This window comes from Pygoscelis adeliae, unplaced genomic scaffold (genome assembly GCF_000699105.1).
Source record: "Pygoscelis adeliae isolate BGI_AS28 unplaced genomic scaffold, ASM69910v1 Scaffold298, whole genome shotgun sequence".
In the NCBI taxonomy this organism is placed as follows: Eukaryota; Metazoa; Chordata; class Aves; order Sphenisciformes; family Spheniscidae; genus Pygoscelis; species Pygoscelis adeliae.
Window position 1 is genome coordinate 2,455,840 of NW_008825303.1, and position 24,624 is coordinate 2,480,463.

Genomic DNA, 24,624 nt, shown 5'->3' on the forward strand with positions numbered 1-24,624 from the left:
AGTCAGACGTATACACTAACGTGCCAGCTCTGACACATCAGGGGAGGTATGTATGCAAGAAGGAAAACGCACCAGTGGTTTAGTTCCTTCCGCCTCCCTTTCCTCCAAAAATTGCATGTACTTCTTTTGCTTTAGATGCATATTCTTCTGCCTTAATAGAAGCTTATGGATCTGGATTATACATTTTAATTGGAGCCTAGAGCACTGGATCACAAGTCTAATAAATTTTATTTTTCCATAATTCTTACAATAACGGACTCTCAATCTTCATCTTCTGCACCTCTTCAAAGATCAGAAAACATCCCAAGGAGAGAATATAAGAGGAAGAAGTGCAAGCTTAATTAAGTGCAATACAAGACAGATACCTTCAGAGCATCTGGCTCAGCAAAGTAAACTTGCTCTCCCCATTTGATTCCAGTCCACAGGTCATATATCTGCGCAGCTATGTGGCTGAGTGGGAGATAACTGACTATAGACTCCTGTTGGACCTCTGCCGGTTGCATATCTCCTGCTCTGCTGCAATGTGCTGATGTCCAAGTTATCTGTTTAAATAAATAATAAAACGCATTAGGTATGTTGTTTTTTTTTCTTTTTTCCTTTTAACACAAACTAAGGATTCTCATGCTATGCTAACGTAATTATGAAGAATCTGAGCTCACAGAAATTGCTGAAGACATTGCAATCTGACAACACACCAGACTGTCAGTTTCCTGGGGGACAATCAGTCAAAAGCAAGATGAACTTTGCAGCAACAGAGACTTGCAGATAACGTAAGTAAATGCAGCCTTTCTGCTGCCTGACTTGGCTATGAACACTACCAACTCCCCATGCCCTAGTGACACACTGAGCAGGGCAGCCATGGGCTGGATGGACGAGGAGTAAATTGATCTACCCTTTCTTTTGCAACTCTCCTACTGTGCATACTTTCTATCAAGCTGATGCTTTTCACCAGTGCTATGTCTATAGGTTTACCTGAAAAAGAACAATAAATACTCAGTGATCAGTGAGCTCACAGGACAGTTTCGTTTAGTATCAGCAGTGAGCTCATTGTCTTGTATTGATCATCACCTGGCTAAGCACTAATGAGGAAGATAGCAGTTGTATTCTGCTCCTCTGGAAGCCTCTGGGATATTCACCACAGTGGTTCACAAGTGACACTCCCACACACCCCCTTCTTCCCAATTCCCACTTTACCTCAGAAGATGCAGTTCAAGGATGCTAAATATGAATATCTTCCGTTATCAGAACATAGCATATGGAAGACCCACAAATATATGTGATGGTATGGAGGAAGGGGGAAGACATGTGCACAGCAAAAAAAAAAACCCAACACAAAACAAAAAAACCAGCTCTTTCTCAGAGGAGTCTGTAATCTAAAATGGGTGGGGCAGGACACAGAAATGAGATTATTCAAGATGGCAAGGAAGAGATACAAATCACATGCAATACCTGTTATCACAGTATGTTCCTGCCAGCTCCTTTTCTTTGCAATAAATTAGAAGGTACGAGCGTACATTTGGTCTAAGGAAATAGAGATTCTCAAGAGAGGTTTATAAGAAGCCGCATCCTGTCAGGCCAGGCCACTCCAAGTTTAGATGGCAGCTTTGGACAAGTGGCTATGGGAGACTTACACAGTAGGCAGAATGGGATGTCTTTGAGATGTGGCTATATTGATTGCTTATCCTCCTTATCCTCCAAGCCTCGCAGCACGCAGGCACACGCACAGCAGATCTGTGTAGGTGCATATATGACTGACTCAGCACTGGTTTTGCACACAGATAGTGGCAAGTATCTTTTGACTAAAGAAGGCAGCAGCACAGTTACAGGCAAGGCATGTTTTCCACCGTTCGTCACCATAAAAATAGTCTGTTTGTGATCAGCAGCCAGGAATAGTTTGGCAGCTAACATGGAAATGACACCAGACTCCTTTGAGATGGAAGAGCACAGGATTTTTTGCAACGTCAGATCACTCTTTTTGTCTATCAAGTCCACTATGTTCTGCTTCCAGATACTACTGTACTGATTCTCTACATTTGGGTGAATTACTCCTCACAGTGTGCATGTCTGCAATAGTTTCTGCATTATTTTAAGAGGAGAGGCCACAAGTTAGACCAGCCCTTTCACAGATTGCCTATGTGTTCATAAAGGCTCCCTACCACTTTCCACTCCTGCTCAGCCACCTTAAAAAAATTAAATATATAAAAATCCAAAACAACTACAGTCCAGATCTTTGCTAGCAGACCCCTGAGGAAAGTCCTTTTTGCAAACGACTTGGCTTTTCTCTATCACTGGAACATTTTCTGTTTGCAACAATGCAGGTAGGGCTATTGTAAGTACCAGGACTATGCACTAGAGTTGTATTATCCTCCAGTAGAAACCCAAGTCTAGGAATATAATAATGCCAAAGTAAAAAACCCACACACATCCATCCCCAATTTTAGTAAAATTTACAAAAGCAGTCTATCAGGCTGTTTTGATAGTGGCTGGCTGATGTATATCATTTGTTTGTTTTAAGATGACCTGTGACATCACCTGAGAGACTTTATGGCATTCTGTGAATTATATTTATGAACATATGCATTAAATCTCACAAGAAAACCAATGAATAAAAAATTGATATTCTTAACAAACTGTTCAACCTTATGAAGTGCTAGTTTGAATGGAGTTTCATTCTTTACCACGCTTATGCTTTACCAGAAACAGCTGACTGCATTTTGAATACTGCTTTGTAGTACACTATCCATGTTGCAAAAGCAAAAAGATTTCAAGGCTCTAGTATGTACCCGTCATTTCAAAACACAGGAACAAATATCCTCATACTTTGTTTTTTATGCTAAGAGCCTAAAGTACATACATTGTCATGACTCAGCATTGCTCCTTTTGGCTTCCCAGTTGTTCCAGATGTGTATATTAGTACACAGCATTGATTCGGCTTTTGGGAGTTAATAATATCATCCAAAGTAGTATCAGATATGTCATCTCCCAACTCCAGAAACTCTTCCATCTAGAACATGTAACAGAAAATACAGGATAATAAATGGCTTCTTGCAAGTGGGAAAGATGCAGCACCTTATCAGTCTCAAAAATGGCAGAAAAATTCAGTGCCTTGCTCTGAACACGTTTCCAAGGCAAGTTTCACCAGGTCTTGCCTATGTAAGAAGTATGATAAGACTAGCTTAGAACTTTATGTGTGAATTGCAAATAGACTATCTAAAATTGTGCTGCCACGAGTCTTTACAGTGTCTAAGAAGGGAATGGTAATACTATTCCTCCTCCAAGATGGACACTATGGACAAGTCATAGAGGCTAAAATTCTGTTACTCTCTCACACTGTTAGAATGATTTTGAGTCTTATTTAAAGGAACCTGGATGTACCATTTTTAAGTAAGAGTGCACTTGTGACATTCCATCTATAATTCCTTCTCCTCTATATAAATACAAATATAAAGTAATTGGATGAAACCTTCTTTGCAAAAGCATCATCATCTAGATGTGTGAACGCTTGCCCAAATTATCTGCTATTTTATAGCGAACAGAGCATATGATGCTGGTCACAACTTCCATTCAAATTTGCCTCAATCTAGAATAAGCTAAACCTTGGCCCAAAAGAATGCTGAACCTGATCCTCTATGTTATATTGGTTGCTCCCAGATACTTCTATTGCATGCACCTGATACGCTGCTAAGCGTACCATTGATTTCAATGCTAATTGAAAACTAGGGCATAACTCTTTTTAAGAAAGTCAATACCCAAACTGTCAGTTTCTCATTAGAATTGGGTGATTCATACTGTGCTACAGAACTGTGTTATTCAAATGCAAGATTCAGCACCTCCATTCTTCAATGATTTCTTGGAGATGTATCTAGGACCACATGGGATGGTAAAGGGGACGATGTGAAGGACAGCAGAGATAAAAGAGGAGAGTCTGTGCTTGAGGGGGAGTTCATTGTTTCCTTCAGACCTCTGCCATTGTCAGCGTGCTACTAAGGTTACAATAGTTAGCCTCTGTGGCACCTAGGCTTCCTTTTCTTGCGTGGCAAGGCTGTCCTAAGGATTATTCTAATTACCAATCATCAGTTTTATACTTTCTTTGAACAAACGACATCTCTGAAAAGAGAGGCAGTACAATGTACAGCTGTAGCAAGTAGAGATTGGTCACATCCTATCCCTTCCCACAGAATGCGGCTGCATCAATTTCCCTAGCTCCTGGAAAGTCTGGAGGTGTCAAGGATGTAATTGTTCCTATGTGACTTAGCAGTTGTTCCTGTTTTCCTGACCTTACTGTCTTCTCATACTAGAATGCGTTAATCACTGTGAATCTGTTGCCTAGGCTTTGTTTACTGAACAGTACCCACAACAGACAGTGTTCCCATTCCACAGAGTGTGAAAGGTACAAACAAAGTCACACACACTACTGGCTTTGCATTTGCCTTCTGGAAACATGCACTGATCAGTGAACTAGGGCTCTGCCCTTACTACAGCAATTGCTCATTACATGTTAGCTGTCAACTTGCAACACAAATCCCTTTTATCAAATGCCATGTGGTTTGGGTGGTTTGCTTTACATCAAACCTAATAAACCAATCATTTCTGCCTTTGGTGATCTGATCTCCGATTTCTCCTTTAGATGACGAGCTATGGCAACTGTCAGACACTCTCACAGCTACCCTTCTCCATTGAGAAAATATGTCCAACATGATACCTGAACAGGGGTGTTTTCAAATATATCAATTCTCAGGCATTTAGGTTTCAGCAACTGAATGTTGTTCCAGAATTAACTGCTAGCATTTATTCCTTTTACTAAGAAATATAAATGTTAAGATCGTCTTTGTAGTAATTTTTTTATTGTTCTGAGATGCAAGGCATACTCTATACCAGTACATACAGTATGGTAACAGTAAGTGTTTACTATTAACAGTTATATGCTATTCAACATAGCAAAAGAAGATACGATTAGAACAAATGCAGAAGATTTTTTTCTTGTGTACCTAGATTATCAAAATTGCAAATATTTTAAAATATTTCTACACGGTTCACTCTTCATTAATATCTTTTTTCCCCAGTTGAAGATTTTCAGCACAGAATCTGATAATCTGTAGTCCACTTAAAATGCTGATTTTTGTATTTTTCCTACTATTTTCAATTATATTTTCAAAATATATTGGAATAACATGTTTACAAAAAATCTGTTCTGTTTAAAATCCTCATATTTCTTAAGTTAAAGGCTAGACTTCTGCCCCCGAGAAATTTCTGATCCTGGCTTTGTCCCTTTTTCCGCTTTATCTTTACCATGTGATACGAAGATTCTACATATACTAAGAAAACGTGCTACTCTTGTGTGGTCCGTAGTTATTTCTCTTCACTTGTTGTCTATCACCAGAAATATTTGTGCAAACAAAATCTAACTATCATGTGTAAAAGTACAGGCATTTTCATGTTCTTGGATCCAGTGTAACTAACCACAATTCAGTTTTCACTAGCACCAGTGGACAGCTTTCATTTTTAATGGTTTGAGAGTACACATTCCCACCTGAAGCCTATAGGTGTTTTGTTAATCCAGTCAAGTAAAAAGCCAGGAAGACACAAGACAGACAGTTAAGCAAGGTAGCTCTAATTTTAGATGTCAAGTATCAAACATGAAGTTACAGGTAAATTAAACTGAAGAAGCTGATGGAGCTTTTGAACATGTTTGCTGGAACACAGCATTCTAAACAGTAGACATTCCACAGATTAAACATAGTAGAAATTCATCAAATAAATAATACCCCATGAATTATAACTCTGTTCTAGCATTCACATACCGTATACAAATTTGGATGTCTCTCTGGAACGGAGTCCTTATATAGCACAATAGCTTTCAAGTGCGGCAAGCGATTCCAGATCTGTTGGATTTTTTAAAACAAATTTATTATTCACCTCTTGGTGGGTTTTTTTCCACTAAAATACTGCCAAAACTGTAATGGCTTGACAGTCACAAGAAACCTCCTGTTTCCCTCCACCCTCAAATATTCTCCCCTAAACTCACAACCAACTAGCTCAGCAAGGATGGGGGGGAAAAGGGGGGAAAAAAAGGAGATGCTACGCAGTCTGCTCTAGAAAATCTATTTTCAGTCAAAAGATTTAAAAAAGAAAACAACAAACCATCAGAAATGGCTCCTCAGCATCCTTTCTCATAACACACCAAAGGGCACATCAAGGAACAGTCTAGGTCAAGCTAGAAGCTGACCCTAACTGCTGTGGTTACCAATAAAGATAGAGGAAGCCCCTCAGTAAAAACTGTTGTCAAACTGCTAAAAAAAGTTCTACCTTCTTAAAGAAAAAAGGAAAGGAAGCCATATGCACATTTTAAGGATAAATAAAAATATAAAGCTGGAGGCTTACAGGCAGACAGCAATGGCTGCTGCTTTCAGTAGCTCTTTTTCTGCTTTGCATGGCCTGCAGAGAGCATTCATTTCACTGAACTTTGTGGGACCCAGCGCCTCATAGATGCCTTTGAATTAATCACATTCTGAACTGACTTGATCAATCTGCGCTAATACAAAAGCGGTGGCTTGACAGTAGCCATTATGTATATATTACTAGAAGGATAACAATTGAAATGTTATGTTTTTATTTCAGTCTTGGGTTCTTCCAGAGAAAAAAAAAAGTTTCAAAAACCCGTCAGCTGGATAAAGCAATGTTGGCCAGAGCCGTCTTTTCTTTTTCTAGACAGAAATGTGTATGAATCAAATCCCTCGAGTTCTTCAATTGACATTCTCCTCTCCACATTCATGACAGCATAGCCTGGTATTTAGTCAATGACACTGCAAGAAAGGCTTGTCTAATTGGATGTTTTTCCAGAATACTTGTAAAAATCTCTCTTCCTCCAAATCACATAGAAAACAAAACTACAAAATACAAAGCAATTAACGTATAATTTATATGAAATACATTTGGAAAAAATCTACGGATATTTTCTCTCTGGCAGGTACATATTTTTGGCAGAAAACTCCATCATGGAGGGTCCCCCTGTTTCAGCAAACTGTGCTATTTGGTGCAAGTTTGATGACTCATCTCCAGCCACGGGCCTCCCTCATATCTTACTGACAGACAAGCCCTTCCCAGGGAGCTGCCCTGTGCTCCTTCCCCAAGTCATGCAACAGGGATCTTTCTGTCAAGTTGGTCTTTCAATCTGGCACCCTTGCAGAAACCCACTCAAAGCTGCCAAAGAGTTTTGTCAAAATCGTGACTGTTCACTTAAAGAGCCTCCTCCTTTCTCACTAAAGTCTATCTCATGTCAACAATCATGCTACATCAAAGTGCAGTAAACTCAGCAGCCTTAACGGTTAATATTACGAGCAGGAAAAGATGACATTTTGGAAAGAGGAAACTCTGAACACTAACATCCTTAATATTTAAATGGAAGGCCTTTACAAACTTGCATCATCCTAATCTCTTCCATTCAAGCAGTCTGTGCTTTTCCAAACAGAACCAAGCGATAACATTATAAACATGGGATCAAAATGTGGGTTTTTTTCCAGGTAAGTTTGCAGTGAACCAGCCAGAGAGCTCTCTGCTGAAGAGAATCAGAACTGCTTAGACGTGAGCCACAGACACTATAGAGAACAGAGCTGCAAGTTAACCCCACAGCTCAAACACCAGATACCAGATTTCCAAATAAAAACACTCCCATGAAAGGTTTCACGATACAGATAATGAATATGGTATTTGGGACCAATACAGTATTGAGAAATGGGAAAATTATGGCTCTTAAGTAACCATTCAGCGATCTTGTACCTGCATTATCTTGTCCAATTGTTTCCGATTTTCCACAACCATGATATTGGTTTTGCTGTCATGAGCAATGTAGTGGCAGGCCTCTGGAGAATTGGTTGTATATATTCCTGTGACAATTCCTCTGTATCAAAAATGTAAATACACACACACACGTACATATATGAACATATATTTATATACATACACACACATACATGCACTTAGTATCAAAAAAGAGAATAAGAATTAAAGATCAGATGAAAGCTGAAAGAGTATGAAGATGTGGAAGTAAACAGCAGCACAGCTGTCATGTTTGTTTCAAGTATTCAGATATACATTAATATCTCTGGTATATGCACATTACAAAAACTAACCTCTAAACTCTATTCAGTAGAAGATGCCGTAGGCTAGGATTCAGCATTTTAACCCACTTGAGGCTACACGAGAGCTAGCTCAGGAAGTGGTGAAAAAAACACTTATGTCCTCTTTCTGTTCAAGCTGCACGCAGATACCAATTTGAATTTCACTGGCACAGAAACAGCTTAAGAGGTAAAAACCAAATTGTATAAATAGGTATCAAGACAGAAGCAACCAGACTAGTTAGTATTTACCTGTCACTTCATCTACTTGAACATATCTTGCTGTAGACAAATATCATTAGTATAAAACTGGAAGTCTCATCCGTTTCCCACATCTTCCAGTGATAAGATACTGTACAATAGTTTCTGTGAGACTGTCACAGCTAGGCCCATAGCAAACAGGATCAATTTATGAGGGTCTGGGCTATTTCAGATATACTGAAAGCTATGAGACTCCAGTAGGTCGCTGAACATGCTAACCAGCTGCAGCACAACTTCCAAGATGACACCAAATACTGATTTGCTACATTTCCAGACCTAGCAAAACAGAAATCCCCAAATCCCCCACAAAACCAAACCAAAAAAATCTTACCCAGCAAAAACAGCTCCAACAGCTGAGATAAACCATTCTGGAGAATTAAATCCAAGGATTGCTACACTGTGGAACCGTTCAAGACCAAGCTTAAAAATAATAAGCATAAGGTTATATAATATAGGCACTCTGGAGAGAAACATATAGCATGAAACATACATACAACTATAAACCATGGAAAGTTTTGGTTTACTTATTATTTTGATATTGACAAGACATGTCCATGCACATCTCTGTGTTGATATCCATAGCAAAACCGGTATTTATCAGCAATTAACATGATCTAAACTTTCCACTACCTTCTCCTGTCTGGTTGAGCTCTGCTGCCCAGAAAGACCCAAAACCCAGAACATTTCAATATGAACAAGATCATAATGAGTACTAATCTTACCCTATGTTTAGAACATTTTAAAATTTGTCTTTATCTCCCCAAATTCATGACACTGCTGCTTTCACCTATTTTTCTTTTTTTAATCTTAAGCCCTTATGCTGAGCTTTGTACCCATGCCCCGGTGACACAGTGTAACACAGCAGCTCTTCACTTGCAGTCAAGTTCCCTTAACAGCAGTGTTACCTCTTTAACCAAAACCAATTTTCATCATTATTATTTCAATACGGAATATTGAAATATCTGATCTTCAATTAATGGGAAAAGCCTCCTACACTGTGTTTTTGGGTGTTTTTTGTTTGTTCGTTTGTTTGTTTTAAGGAGACAAAGGAAGAAAAAGGAATTGGTTTTGTTTCCTGTACCTACCTTCAAGAAGCTCTTGGCTGCTTTCCTGGAGAGGCAATAATACTCTGAAAAAGTTATCTTCTCCCACTTTCCATTCTTTTTGCTGGCCAAAGCATTAAGGGATCCATATTTTTCTAGGCTCTCCTTGAACATCTGATGAACCGTTATGGGAGTCTGTGGACATGAGTTATCTATTCTCAGTCTGACTCTGCCATCAGCACAGGAAGTCCACAGAGACTCTGGAAAGTAAAGCGTTATCATCAAGGTATTCTATCACTGAAAAATACCATGTGACTGCGTACCAAAAGACAAGAGGATTGAATAAAGACTGCAGGACTAAGCACAACTCTGGCACTTCCCACCTTTCCAATTTTATAACTATCAAATATGCCATGTAGAAAGAAAAATCTTTATTTCTTACACCTTGTTCTGCGTCTTGAATAAAAGTACCACCACACAGAATTATGCTGATCTTCTGTGTGTTACTGGCACACTACCAATTCCAGAAGAATCTGTTTGTCCATGCTCAGCCCTGCACAGCCCACCATCCCTTGAGCTAATGGAGCAGGTGGTGAACCAGAAGGCTACAGAGATCTGAAAGATCTGAAATCTCTGTCCCTGTTCAGCATCCAAGCTCCTTTTGCTTGTCATAGCTCTTTCCTCCCTCCTTCCCCTCCAGCTATTCTCCTTCATCCTGCCCCTATTCCCCTCTACTTACCACAGTTTTTTTTCCCTTGCTCATCTGCCCTGTGTTCTAGTAGGTATATCCACTCCGCTCACTCCTGTCTTGCCCTATTTCCACACCATCTTTCACCTTCTTCTGCTTTTACCTTCCTCATCCTGTCTTCCTATCATCCACTTTTCCCCCCCCTGTATTTTTCCTCCCCTTCCTTGACAGGACACAGACACAGAGCACCAACTAACGTCACTTGGCTCTCACCACTGGTGCCAAGGACTGGGGCAGTCCCTGGCATTCACAAGAAATGACTGTCTCAAAGATTCTACTTGGCTCTTGCAAACCCAGCAACAAGCAGGCTGAGTATAAACACACTCCTTAGAGAATCTGGGGTTTATTAAGTTGGCAAAAATTAGGTTAATTCTCACAAGGAAGACAAAAAAACCACTCACGACTCCCCTATCAAACAGTTAGCTCCCATACTTCTGAACAAAATAGTACAAGAACATTTTAAGAACAACATTTTTTTCTTTAGATTTACTTTCATAAGTGAGGAAATATTTTTAGCATAAACATAAAAAAATATATGTTCTACAGACAGCTGGTGGAAAATTTCAGGCCAAAGAGCTTAGGTTTGTCAGAATTAAAAGTAACAGAAAATACAACTTTTTGAAGTTTCTGATACAAGTTAATAAGCACGATTGTCTTTTACTACACTTATGGAAAGCAAAAACTGTAAGGAAAGCTCAGCTAGTATCTATACTGTTTCCTGGTACCTCAGTGGCTGAAAAAAAGCAGTTCTGGAGTGTTCAAAAGTACAACATACTTCACATCTCTCTCAAATGCTGTTCCTCTAGTTGCTTCACAGAGGGCCTGGGAACAACCTCTCTGAGCATTTCTGGCAATATATGAACACATGAACCATAGCTGGATCCACACGAGTGCTTTAGAACACACTTGCAGCCTCCCTCAAGTCAGGCTTGCAATCTGCACAGATAACCAGAGGCACAGCAAGCTACTGTCAGCTCACAAACATACATAAAAAACCCAAAACCAACCTTCTCTTGCAGCAAAAAGTTTCATTACTTAGCTGTGTAGAAAAGCTCATTCATAATCAGCTGATAAAGTACAATTACTAAACTGAAAAACACCCAAACCAGTCTAGTTTGCTGCCAGTATTCTGTGAAACTATTTCTGAAGGTTTCACTGCCCCATGCTATATCCTAGCATGTGCAGAGCATTTTGAAGAAAAAAAAAAAAATTCACCCTTCTGCCCCCTCCCAGGTAGGGAGATAAAAACCCTGGTGTAGAAAGTGACCTGAGCAGTCAAAGCTGTGATGTGTTTCAATCCAGGATTAATGTTCCTGACTCACATTATATTCCATTCATGTTCCTGGCTCACAGTCTTGCATTTGTTCTCTTGACAAACAGAAAGTAATAATGACAGCAATAAAGACAAATAAAGCTGCTTAATCTCCACATGCCTTCATCTTCTCTTGTGTGAATCGCGTATAATGATTTTCAAAACATAGGTATGGAGCTTTGCTTAGGTCAGTGGAGGAAGGACATCATAAATCCAGACAGTTCAGAAAACAAGCAGCTATGAAGGATTCTACAGGTAATAGACAGACAGACTTTATCAAAGTATAAACAGTGGCACCCAACAAATATTTTATGAGTCGTGAAGGCAAAGCAGGTGTTTCTGCACTTAACCTCACTGCTGGTGTGAAACGGATGAGAGATAAGACCTGTCAGACACAGAAGCTAGTGTTAATCCAAATGCTTATTTTCTGCAGTGACACACCAAAGCCCAGACGGAAAACTCTGTATGACGTTCTGGCTTCTAAACCAACAAAGACAGCAGGGATTGCAGGTGTGGTTGGGCACAGGTGGGTGACTGCTCTGCTGAAAACAAAATCGTACCATACAGAGCTAAAATACAACATTCTAGTCCTTGTATTATAAAAAAACGCTCTTGAACAAAGATTATCGCTCTTCAAAGGAAATGAAAATATTAGCCACACTCCTACAATAACATTACAAAAGTTGCACAATTACTACCTTTTCACTGCAGACGTACAGTAGATAACAGAATAGTTTCCACAGAGAAGAGTGAAAAATCAATCAAATCATTGCAATATCTACACACAGAAACCAAAAGTGTACTTTGAAACCGGGTCTCCTTTTGCTTTTCCTCATGCAGTATTTTCTGGTGTCAAAAAGGCATCTTTGATTCATACCAAGGACTAAGAAGAGAATCAGTTCCACAGAGACTCAGTGAATCACCTTAATAACACACAATATATATCACAAAGGAATATAAACTTTAACACCCATTCAGTATCTGTTCTTGCATGTATTTGCAGGTAGAACTTAAATCTAAAAACAGTTCCTAAATCTAGATAACAAGCCAAATAATTCTAAAGATCTAACTATTCTGTCCCACAGAATTTGTAAAAACAGCAGAACATGAACAATATATTTTGCTTTCAGTTTGCAGAGGGATTTTGAGCAGAGGGCTCATTCTTCTCAGAAAGAGCCTGGGAAGGAATGCCTGGCTAAATACTGAATGAATCGATTATAAACTTTGGGAAAAGCAAAATAGCTGGTGCTCTGCCTCACCAGCATCTGAAAGTTAAGTGTAATGTCCAGACTGGAAATGAACTCAGTACCACCTGAAACCAAAGTGGAAATCAGAATAAAGATCCTTTAAATACACTATTAGCGCTGGTACATTATACACCCATAGGTTTACAGACAGCATAAGAAAAAATAAAACAGCATTCCAGCTCAAAGCACTTAATGCCACTGAAAGTTCCCTATATGCAAGCAAAGAGAAATATTGTTCCTTTCCTCTTTCTTCCAGTAACTCCTGCTACCTGCATCATACTTTGTACCCAACATGCTTTTTCATTCGCTAATATGGGACCTTGGCTCATGTCCTTCATATGAATTCACTGAAGGTCAGGGATGGCGAGAAAAGATTTGGTCCTAAAGAAGATGATTTTGTCAGATAAAACAAAAAATGGCAGAGATTTTATTCAGATAGGTAGTCTTTACTGTCACTTTTTGAGCCTCTTCAAGTGTTTTTTTTCCCCCCATGCCATTCTCCTTCAAGGCCACATTCCATGATCAGACTAAATTTTCCATTATTCACTGTCTTTGCTGCTGAAGGAAGAGATCGCTCAGAGTAGTCTCATACATATAGTGTATAACAGCATGACCGTACTGCAGTTTGCGTTAGGAATTGCTCTAAGGACAGCTGATCCAAATATTTTGGATTTTAGGTGTGCAGTTTTCCCACTAAAGTTAAGTTTTCAACAAGAAACTTTACAGGAGAGAAAAAAAAAATAGTTAAAAACTTTATTTACCACTTAGAAAAACACTTTGAAAGTTTTCAACTGATCTTTTACAATACAACCCTAGACTTGTGAACCACTTACATGTGAATACTGATTTATAAAAGTACATTTGTTATTCAAGTATTTTCTACCAAGTCTGAAATAATACACAACATAAAAATACAAAAATTGTAATGTGTTTATCAGCCAATTGTTATTCCTTTCCACTATGTATGACTGAACAGTTGTGACATGGTACAGGCTGACTCTCCCAGCCCAGATACCAAAAATTATTTTAAACAGCCAACAAATAGCAAGTCCATTTTTTTTTTTTGTTGGGTGGTTTTTTTTTTTTCCCCATGAATAATCAGTCTGGCTGAAACTGCTGGACCTCTGGGATGTATGAAGGAGACTGTGTACTAGTTAAAAAAAAAAAAAGAAATACACTAATCCTACAGTTTAAAGCTAATATATGAATGAAACCTCCTCTCTGTTCACTACCTGACCTGCAAGTATCCCGGTGACTGCCAGAATGGATTTGGGAATGTAAATGAATTCTGATGTTTATGGAGGAACAACTCTGAGAGCCATATAAAATGCAAAAGAACCAAGGCCACCTTTCAGACAGGTAAACAGACAGGCTGGTTGTGGAATTGCCCTGCTGCATGACCTGCGTAACTCCAAGTGGTATTCCATAAACGTGCCCTGGGAAGCAGGAACTAAAACAGTAATTGAACTTCTGCTTGAAACTGATTAAGAATTAACTCACAAAACAGTATCTTGATTATATGCCAGTTTCTGCAAAACATAACTCTAATGACGGGAGAAGGTATTCAGCTCTTTGCTGGAGGCATTTCTGATGGACAGTCATCATCCCAGATTCCACAGCTATGATGCCATCACATTCTGCTGACAATACAAATACATCATTCCTCCTCTCACCCATTATTTTTTAGTTTTCTTCAAGATGTCTGTGGCCCTGAAAGCTTAATTTCTTTTTAGTAAAAGCTGGAGCTGCGTACACCCAGGTTGGAGTCTGAGAGCTTGGCATCTGTGTCAAACTTCCCCTTGTGCCAATGAACAGATTAAACAGAAGTACAGAACTGAATTTCAAGTGAACCTGAATGTATCAGCTGGAATATATACACAGTGATTCTTTTTAAAAAAAATACAGAAACCAGCTTCCTGTTGCTTGCCTGGCCACAGCTGGGGGAGGAAGAGGGTTTTCTGCTATATTATCAATTTTCCACAATAAACATGTAACTTTAAACTCTCAAACAGAAAAGACTGAATAAATAGCGGAAATCTTTTTAAACTAGCCAAAACACACACAAATATTTCAGTTCATGGAAACTCGTACCTTTTCCACTGGAGGAAAAGGGAACATTTATGAATTGCAATAAAATATACTGCTCTTCACATCAGTAAACAACTACCAAGGCAGATCAGAGAATTAAGATATCCTCCAAAGAATGCCTCTACAAACTGACGTGGAGGGAGTGGTGCATCAGGACAAGTACAAAATAAGCTTCATAACAATACTGACGCTTCTAAAACTGATTACGATGCACCGAAATGGAAGCGTGTGGAGGGTGTAATCAGGAGGAAACATCACTACAGAAACATTGCCCAGGCATGCAGGAATGGAAACTCAAAACTCAATTGGAATTGAAATTGGTGAGTGATGTGAAAAGCCACAAGAAGGGCTTCTACAGGTACAGTGGCAGCCAAAAAACCAAGGATATCACGGGCAACTTACTGACACAGGACATGAAAAGGGCTGATGTACTCAGTGCCTTCTTCATCTTGGTCTTTACTGGCAAGATGAGGCTTCCTGGCTTTCTGTGCATAGTGGCAGGTGAGAAGTTTTACCTACAATAGCAGAGGAAGATGAAAGTAGGGACCACTTCGGCAAACTAGACACATACAAAAATGTCGATGGGCCCAGATGGGATGCTTCAGAGTACACACTGAGAGACCAGGCCAAAGTCATCGCAAGGCTGCTCTCCGTCATCTCTGAAAAAGCATGGCAATCTGGCAAGGTCCCCGTGACAGGAAAAAAGCAACTGTCACTCCTGCCTTCAAAAAGGGGAAGAAAGAAGATTCAAATAACTAAAGGCCAATCAGACTCACCTCAGTCCATGGAAAGGCTACAGAACAAACTCTCCCAGAAATCGTTTTGAGCTATAAAATGGTGGCTGCGACCAGCCAGAATGGACAGACTTGATTTGGCCTTGGTAAACCCAACCCAACTGCCTTCCATGATGAGATGACCGGCTCTGAGATAGGGAGAGCAGTGGCATGTTGTTTACCTTTAACAAGGTCTCCCCCAGCATCCTTGGAAGGTTTGGACTGGGTGGAGTTGGAGTAACAGGTGGATAAAAAATTGCCAGGATAATTAGTCTTTGAGAACAGTGGTCAACATTTACGTCTAGCTAGCAGTCAATTACAAGTGACATTCTTCAGGGGTTAGTCCTGAGAACAATACTGTTTAATGACTGCATTATTGTCTTGGACAATAGAATGCACCCTCACCAGCTTCAAAGATGACACCAAACTTGGGGAATTGGTCAACTCGCCAAAAGGCAAGGCTGCCATTCAGATGGACCTCAGCAAACCAGAGGAATGGGCTGACATAAACCTCAAAGCTCAACAAGGGTGAACCTAAGTCTTGCACTTGGGGTAGGATAATCCCATGCAACAGCATAGACTGGATGCCAGCTGGCTCAGCAGAAAACCCCCTGTGGCTCCTGGTGGACAAGTTGAATGCAAGTCAGTGGTACATCCTGGTGGAGATAAAAGCTAACTACATCCTGAGCTGCATTAGCAAGATCATAGCCAGCAGATCAAGCAAAGTGGTTATTTCCCCCTACTCAGTACTCATGAGGGTGCACCTGAAGCAGCGCGCAGCTTTGGAAGCCCCAGTGCAAGACAGAGATCCTGACAAACTAAAGCAAGCCCAGAAGAGGGACTCCCAGATGGTCTGGGGCCTGGAGCCCACCATGTATGAGAAGCCCTTAAAGGGGCTGGGTTTCTTCAATCTGGAGAAGAGAAGACAAAGAACGAATCTAACTGCAGTCTGCCACAGACTGGAGGGGTGCTATAAAGAAGACAGATTCTTCTGAGAGGCACACAGCAGAAGAACAAGAGGCAACGGACATGAGCTGCAGCAAGGAAAATTCTTTCTAGATAAAGTAAAATAATTTCACAATGCAGGTGACAGCCTTAGAAGAGGGACTGAGAGGCTGTGGAATCTCCACCCTTAGAGGTTTTCAAAACTCAGCTGAACAAAGCCATGAGCCCTCCTATGAGCAGAAAGCTGGACTAGTTGTCCTCCAGTGGTCTTTTCCAACATAATTTGTGATTCCATCAGTATAAAACCAGCATGAATGAGTTCTCTCTTAACTTTACACTGGTTTTAAGCCAATATAATGCTTGCTGCCAACAGTAAGGTTACTCTGGATTTACATATGCATTAGAAAAACCAAAATCTGGCCTGGTTCCACAGGAATGAGCTTCTATACATTGGTGGAAAAGAATGGGGAAAAAATTCCAGAACAACCCGGAGTCCTCATCAGGCAAATTTACTCCTGAGGTTGCAGAACATATCAATTATAAAATGAGAAAGACAGTTCTGCATAACTAGAAAACATCAGTGTCTCCTCCTTTTCTCTTGATATAAGAAACACCCACTGCAACTAGACACTGAGCTTCCTTCTCCCAAAAGATTTTTGGGAGAAGTTTTTGACATTCAGTCCTCATTTTACCACTCAGCATCTGCATAGCTGTGTGACGTTTCCAAGTCAAACACTGCTTCTCATTTAAATGGATAACAAGTAGTGCCACAGATTCCCAAAGTCAAATAGAAGACGAAGGCTAACTTAAATTGTAAGCTCCTGATTCATCAACTTAGCAACATACCTAAACTCAAATAAAGGAACTGCTTAATTAAAATGGATGGGGTGTGACTTGTGTTTGCTGGAAAATTATGATGGAACAGCTGGAACGGCTTCTATCCTCAGTCGTTCACCTCACCTTTCTTCCAGAGGCTGTGGTCACCTCTGCAGGAGTGGCTGAATGGCATGTGCATTCCTTCCTGAGCATTGTGGTTTACAGCCCAGCATATTACTCTGAACTGCAGCCAGCAGCACCCTCTGGGAGAGAAGCAGGGTAGATAGCTGACAGCAGTAACCAGCGTCCCAGATAAATTCTTAGAAAAATAGGTCAGAGCCTTCACGAGCAAGTACTCTGCAGAATCACAGCCTCGGTAATAATCTATGTATACAATGTGTCTCTCAAATAGTTCAATAAAAATACCCTGAATTTGAAAACAGAAGTTAGTTATCACCTGTATCCACCCAGATTTAGTTCCTGCTTACTGAAAATCAAAAAGCAAATGCCTAGCAGTTCAATTCTTGGAAAGAAACCTATTGCGTATCAAAAAATTACCATTTTTAAAAGAAATATATATGCATATAGGTGTATATGTATTTATACATATATATAAAGTCTGCATGTGAGATTCCTACATAGATCTGTTATTTTTTCAAAACCCACTTGCAATCATTGCTTCAGTTGTCTCATAGAACAAATATTCCCTGTTTAAATGAGCAAATTTAGATACCAGTAGCAGCCTCACCAAGGCAACAGGGAGCTCCCTCAGGGCTGCAAACCTTCCAGAGAACCTCGGAAAGTTCTGCTAGCAAACCTCCTTTAAGCCACATGGTAGCACAACTAGGTTAATTTACCACTGCAATTCGTTTAACATTACAGTAGTATACATATGCTACAATGCAACACAGAACTGACCAAAGTATAGATATTCCTTTACAGCCTCCAGTTACTACACGGTATGCCAAATCCTCAACAGCTGACAGCTGGTAAGCAGGCTGTGATGCCAAAGGTAACACAACAATTGGTGTGATTTTCCATGGGATCAAGCCATTTTTCACTTTTACCTAGTAATTGTCTCAAATACAGGCAAAACCTGGGAGAAGCTATTGAATTCATGCAAGTTTACAGAAAGCTCCTGAAAATTTTTCAGTTGCCCTGATTCACTTCAGTTTAATTTTATTTTTGGCTGCCTCTCGTTATCACAGCCATGAAAAATTGTCAGTCATAACTTGCCAGAATAGACACAAAAATTACATTAAAAAAAATTCTAAAGAGAGCTCAAATTTCCAAGGATCATCTTTTACATGCTTACCTGTTGGCTCTATGCCTTCATCTTGGGTCTCCTCCAAATAAGACAGCGAATCTCTGCAGATAGTCTGTGCATCTGTAAAGGTTCTAAAAGAAAACATACCTATTAAAAAGTTATGCAGGAGTGCTAGTAGCATCCACTACAATCAATATTTGTATATCCAAGAGAAAACAAAAACACAGATTGCAAGCACTTTGAAATACAAACAGGAGAAGCTAGAAAGAGGAGAAAACTCCACTACAATCAGGTTAAACAGGGAAATGCCTTCACTCTAAGGATGACATTCTTACTTCATACAGTGGACTTTTGGTTTCAATATCACGGCATACACCAGATGGAGACACTAATTTTGAATCTTGACAGAGAGGCCATGAACCGTGCAAGTACAAAGCATGAATTATCAACCTTAACCTTGATCATACTGCCACTGTACTAATATCACAATACCTTGTAAATTGTCGCTGTTGATACCTGTTGAAGCTCTGCGGTTAGGGGCTTTTTTTTTGTTGTTGTTTGTTTGCTTTTTTAAGGCTAGGAAAAGAAGGAGATTTAGTTCCTAAGAATAATAAAGTTTCTCAAAAATGTCACCAAGGCAACAAATTATCATTATCACATGGATGAAATTAACCTTTCTTGGCTGAAATTAACCAGACAATGTTTAAAGCGCAGACTCAAAAACAGGAAGTCTGTAAGGTAACAGACTGCAAAGGATTATATGAGCAAAAAATCTAAACAATAACTAAGCATTTAGAAATTACTAACTGCATAAAGCAATGCACTGCAGATTATTCATGAATAAATGAATAATCTGCAGTGCAGATTTTTTAATTCAGCTGACTTCATTTAATAGAACAAGGGATGGGAATCGGCAGTCTTCAGAGGCCAAGAACAAGTTTGGATGACCTTCATTCCCTCTCAACAGGTACAACAGAAGAGTCCTGAGTGAAACTCAGGAAGTCCTTCCCCTCCACAGAATAATAAATTAACTCAAAAGGTAGAAAAAGAAAGTCCAAACAACGCCCTTCCCAGCTTTCAAATAAATACAAACAACTTCAAAAGCAGGTTTTTACACAGCAGTGTCAGGTAGCGAACAGTCTTCACCCATCAGAAGCGACAATCGCAGTTCATTTCCTCCCTTGCTACTACTCTGCTGCAGACCTCCGTGTCTCAGAGCAGAGGTGCAGGTCGCAAAAGCAGCTGAAGGAAAACGGGAAGTCATCACTAACCTTGCCTGCAAGGATATTTCCTCTCTTGTTAATGGCATAATGGGACAAAACATGAAAGGGCTTGTCTGATAAGCAGAGAGTTAGGCTCTGAAAATAGTCACTGGCTTGGTGAAGGTGGATGTTGATGAGAAACTGAGTAATTTAAATATAGAGGGGGATTGTACTGCATTTTGAAAGGTAAGTCTGTCTGATGTATGGGAAAATGGTGACTTAATGAAGTGGGATTGCAAGGACAGAACGGTGGACCAGAAAGACACATTTGGGAATAAAAACAAAATAAAACATCTGAATTAACTTAAAAATGTGTGTTTGTCTGCCATCTCAAAACACTTAATAGTTCTTGAAATTCTTCCTATTTTAAAGTAAAACTACATTTGACGTTTAGAAATCTAGTGCAATCTTTTCCTTGAAATATCTTTTGAATACTACAGCTTTTTTAATTTTTATTATTTTACAAAACAAATAAAACAAAGTCTTAGTCAAAAGATAACTGAACATTACTCTTGCCAAAAATGAATAGCAGAAAAGCCCTCAGAAGAAAACAGATCTGATTAGTAATGTATCAGAAGAGCCCCCTGTGAGGCTACTCAAAACTTTTAATAATCATCATTAATGACTTTTCCCAGATGAAAATCTCTTTCGTTTGCTTTATTCTCTCCCGACTGTGTCGTGGTTTAACCTCAGTCAGCAGCTAAGCACCACGCAGCCGCTCGCTCACCCCCCCCCACCCGGTGGGATGGGGGAGAGAGTTGAAAGAGCCCAAGTGAGAAAAACTCATGGGTTGAGATAAAAAGTTTAATAATTGAAATAAAATTATAATAATAATATGATAATAATAATAATAATAATAATACACAAAGCAAGTGATGCACAGTGCAATTGCTCACCACCCGCCGACCGATGCCCAGCCAGTCCCCAAGCAGCAGCCCCCCAGCCAGCTTTCCCCAGTTTATGTACTGAGCACGACGTCCCATGGTATGGAATGTCCCCTTGGGCAGTCGGGGTCAGCTGTCCTGGCCGTGCCCCCTCCCAGCTTCTTGTGCACCTCCGGCCTTCTCAGTTGGTAGAGCACGGAAAACTAAAAAGTCCTTGGCTAGTGTAAGCACCACTTAGCAACAACTAAAACATCGGTGTGTTATCAACTTTGTTCTCATCCTAAATCCAAAACACAGCACTGTACCAGCTACTAGGAAGGAAATTAACTCTATCCCTGCCAAAACCAGGACAGACTGTTACAGGGTACTGGTTCAGTTTATATTATGTTCCCTTAATAGAAAAATAATCAACCAACAAGTCTGAACTTCTGGACTTGCTCTAGTAATGCTTCAACATGCAAATGTCGCATGAGGAGCTCTATGCATCTAGTATCTTCAGGAGTGTTAAAGTTAGTAACACTGCATGCAGAGAAGTTGTTATCTGCCTCTATGGACTAAGCAGTCAATTTGAGAGTTGGGTTGTTTTTGCCCTGAAAGTACAATCAAGAAATTTTCCCTTCCATCAACAATTTACGTGCATATTCAGAACCATCCCTTCTGAGTGAAATAGATTTTGATGTTGTTACTTTTAGCTTTTGTTAGGAGTTATTCCTTTAAAAATTAAGTAAATAGCCAAGAATGGTTATGTTATCTGGAATTGTTCAAGTAAGACTGAATCGAGCAGAAGTCAGTGGGACTGCTTGATCAAGAGTTTACTAGGCATACTGCAGGAAGGAGAAAACGCACTGCAGAATTACTGTTTGGTGGCGAGATGCCCCAGCCAAAACAAAATGCTTTGGAAATCTGGACTTTGGCTGCTAAATTTGTTATTAAGACTGAGGTTCTGCATAAATTATTTACTGTTATTAGTGCAGGGACAGCATGTTCCAAAAATCCAACTACCAGTTTAAAAGGGGATTTTCTACATCCGATTTTTGCATTAAATAAAAAAGTTTATGATTCCAAAGGTAATATGCAAAAACCTCTACAAAGCGCACACAGAGGATTTAACAGTAGAGGTCACTTCAGCCAGCCAATTAGAACAAAGTGAGTTCATGTTACACAACGTCGACCAGCTAGAACTAAAGAAAGCATACTTCTGTATAACTCCATTAGCAGCAGTGGTTTTTGAATGACAGTATTTCCTGATGTAATTTGGAATTTAATTTCAGGGTACCACTCTATCAAACATGACCTCATCTGCTGCCCGAATTCAATGCATGCACACACACCCTTCACCCGAGACAGAGGCTCAGCATGCTCGGGCTGACTGGCTTATCCAGAGGTTTGGGGCAAATCCTAACGTAGCACAACTTGCTTGCAGCTATCACCACTACTCTGTGCCAGTTAGATGTTTTATCATACTGAAGCTGTTCTTACACATCAGGCCAACCTAAAAAGCAAGAATTTGAACATTCTCTATATTGGATTAACAAAGGGAAAGTTTCCTTTCCTTCTTTGTTTCCCAGATTGTAACAGCTTTAGTGAGATTTATCTTTGCAAACCAGTGGAAGTAACGTGTGTGTGACTGATATGACAATGGTAAAATAATGACTGTTGTAACTGACAGTCCTTACCCGCTGGTGATGATTCACCAGAAGCAAAGCATCCAATCTGAATTTGCTGGCATAGCAATTACTTTTTTAAACTAAGTGTATTTGATGGAAACCAAAGAATACAGTTCCATTTCTTATCGTAACTACAGAAACTAAATGTAGCAGCTAAATCTCTCCACTTTTGTCATTATGAAATGGCAGCGCTCTTTTGCTGAAGTTACACATTAGAAGAACTGTTTTTTCTGTTACCATAATGATACCGAGTGTCTGATTAACGGCACAACTTACTGTGATACTAATTTCCGTAATTTTTTTAGTTTCAAGGGACTTTGGAATTGGCCTTTTCCTTCCACTGGCTCTATGTTTCCTTCTCTGGTAATTGGAATTTCTGCTTATATCTCATCTTCTAGGCCAGATACAGTCAGATATTTGCTGTCCTCTAAATTCTCTCCTCATAGTAAAATCTTGTGAAAATACTAAGAATAAAACTGAAAAGAATCTATAAAGTCAGTCTTTAACATGATAATGAACCAATGATTTTTACGCAGAAAATGTTTTACGGAAATTCTCACTTTAATAAGCCTCACAGAATACACGGATTGTCCTGTATAACTAGGTTAGAATATTTTCTCTCAAATTTAAAAACTATAAACTTTATGTTGTAGGGTTCAATATATTTTGGCCTTAATTCTCCAGAGTGATTTCCAAAATCACAAATTGCACCAACGGAATATGAACACTGTTATGCAGCAGTCATGTTATCATGAGATTTAAGGGGAAGCTATTCGTTAAACAGATTATGTATAGCGGCAAATAAGACGATGTCTCTCATTCTTTTTGTATTCCTCTTCCTTATCACTATCGTTCAACTCCTGTAGCTTTGTCAATGTTAAATTTTTACCAGTTGGCTCTCTACAGGGGTTATTACAATCTAAAAAAATAAACCAGCTTCCTATAAACTTGCAAAAATAAGCAGTTTATCAAATAGCTACATATGTATATTGTTAATACATTATTCACTACAAGGTATTAATTTAGACTTCAGGATATTTACTCATAACCCTTTATATACATATTGCAAGTCAAAGTACTTAAAAGTCTGGAAATCACGTTCACAACTGCCACAAAAAAAGACTTAAACTTTTTTTTTTGCAATTCAAACAGTCAGTAGTTCAGGCTATACATTCATCCAGAGTACCCTCCTTAGCTTCCAGACCTATGGTCTGGGTTCACGATGAAGCTACCATCTCCTCCTTCCTTTCCTGGTATTTCTAATGCAGAGGCTTCTCCCATCACACAGTTTCTCCACTCTCACCTTGTTCCTGGATAATGTTGCACCATACGTATGGGCTCACCACAGAGTGAAAATATTTTTATTAATGAATTTTATTCTGGTTTAATGTATGGGAAATGTTCACTGCTGAAGATAATGCACTCATGTATTATCAGATAAGTTGAGATTAATGTGATGCCTAATTTTAGAAGAACAGTATGTTCAAGGGGCAAAGCTATGGCTATGGTCAACCATGTTACTGCAGTTCCTGTCTGCTTAACTTCTAAAGCTTTATTACAAACTATTGCATGATTTTTACTCTTTCGTTCCTTCAAAATAAATTACCCTGCAGATTGTCTACAATAAAGAACATAGCCAATAATGAGGGAATGCTCAGTTACAGTGTCTGCTGAGTGCATACAACTTCTCTGTCACTTACATGCTTTTTCCAAAAAGCAATCCGTTTAGCTTCTCCTGGGAATGCTCTCATAGCACTGCTTCCAGACTCAATGGCTCTCAGGAAGGCTCGCTTGTGTTTTGCCCACACTGTGATGATCCAAAGCAGCGCAGCTCCTTCATCTGCTTTGCTGTTGCTCTGAGCATAACATTTACAAGCTCACCTACCAGGCTACTTTCAAGTGGCAGTAAGCATGTTACTACATATTTCTTACAACACAGTCTCCACCTTATAATTAAACTCCTTTCTCTGCTTGCCTTGCCCAAAGAAATATTTTGTAATATGGAGGTGTTTATTTTAGGGAGCAAGGTGTGCAAATCCCCATCTGTACAAGTACTTTTTTCTCAAACACTTCTGTTGAATTGGCTTTCCTAACTATTAAATATGAATCCTATTTAATACACAAAAAATAGGCTGAACTGGAAAATATGCCTTTTTTCCAAGGCAGAACTTTTCATAAATTTTGTTTTCCTCTTTCC

The 24,624-nt window shown here is 39.4% G+C and overlaps 1 protein-coding gene across 1 annotated transcript in view; it reads right to left on the minus strand.

Annotated features, from left to right (window-relative positions):
* ACSBG1 (acyl-CoA synthetase bubblegum family member 1) overlaps nucleotides 1-19,878 on the minus strand; it is a 30,311-nt gene extending 10,433 nt beyond the window's left edge. The window contains exons 1-8 of the mRNA XM_009330103.1: nucleotides 19,730-19,878; nucleotides 18,663-18,745; nucleotides 9,461-9,678; nucleotides 8,707-8,795; nucleotides 7,777-7,897; nucleotides 5,802-5,882; nucleotides 2,855-3,004; nucleotides 366-542 (exon numbers count right to left, since the gene is read on the minus strand). Of these exons, the coding sequence (XP_009328378.1) occupies nucleotides 366-542; nucleotides 2,855-3,004; nucleotides 5,802-5,882; nucleotides 7,777-7,897; nucleotides 8,707-8,795; nucleotides 9,461-9,678; nucleotides 18,663-18,745; nucleotides 19,730-19,878 (1,068 nt within the window). The remainder of the gene's footprint in view (nucleotides 1-365; nucleotides 543-2,854; nucleotides 3,005-5,801; nucleotides 5,883-7,776; nucleotides 7,898-8,706; nucleotides 8,796-9,460; nucleotides 9,679-18,662; nucleotides 18,746-19,729) is intronic.
* Nucleotides 19,879-24,624: the final 4,746 nt, after the last annotated feature.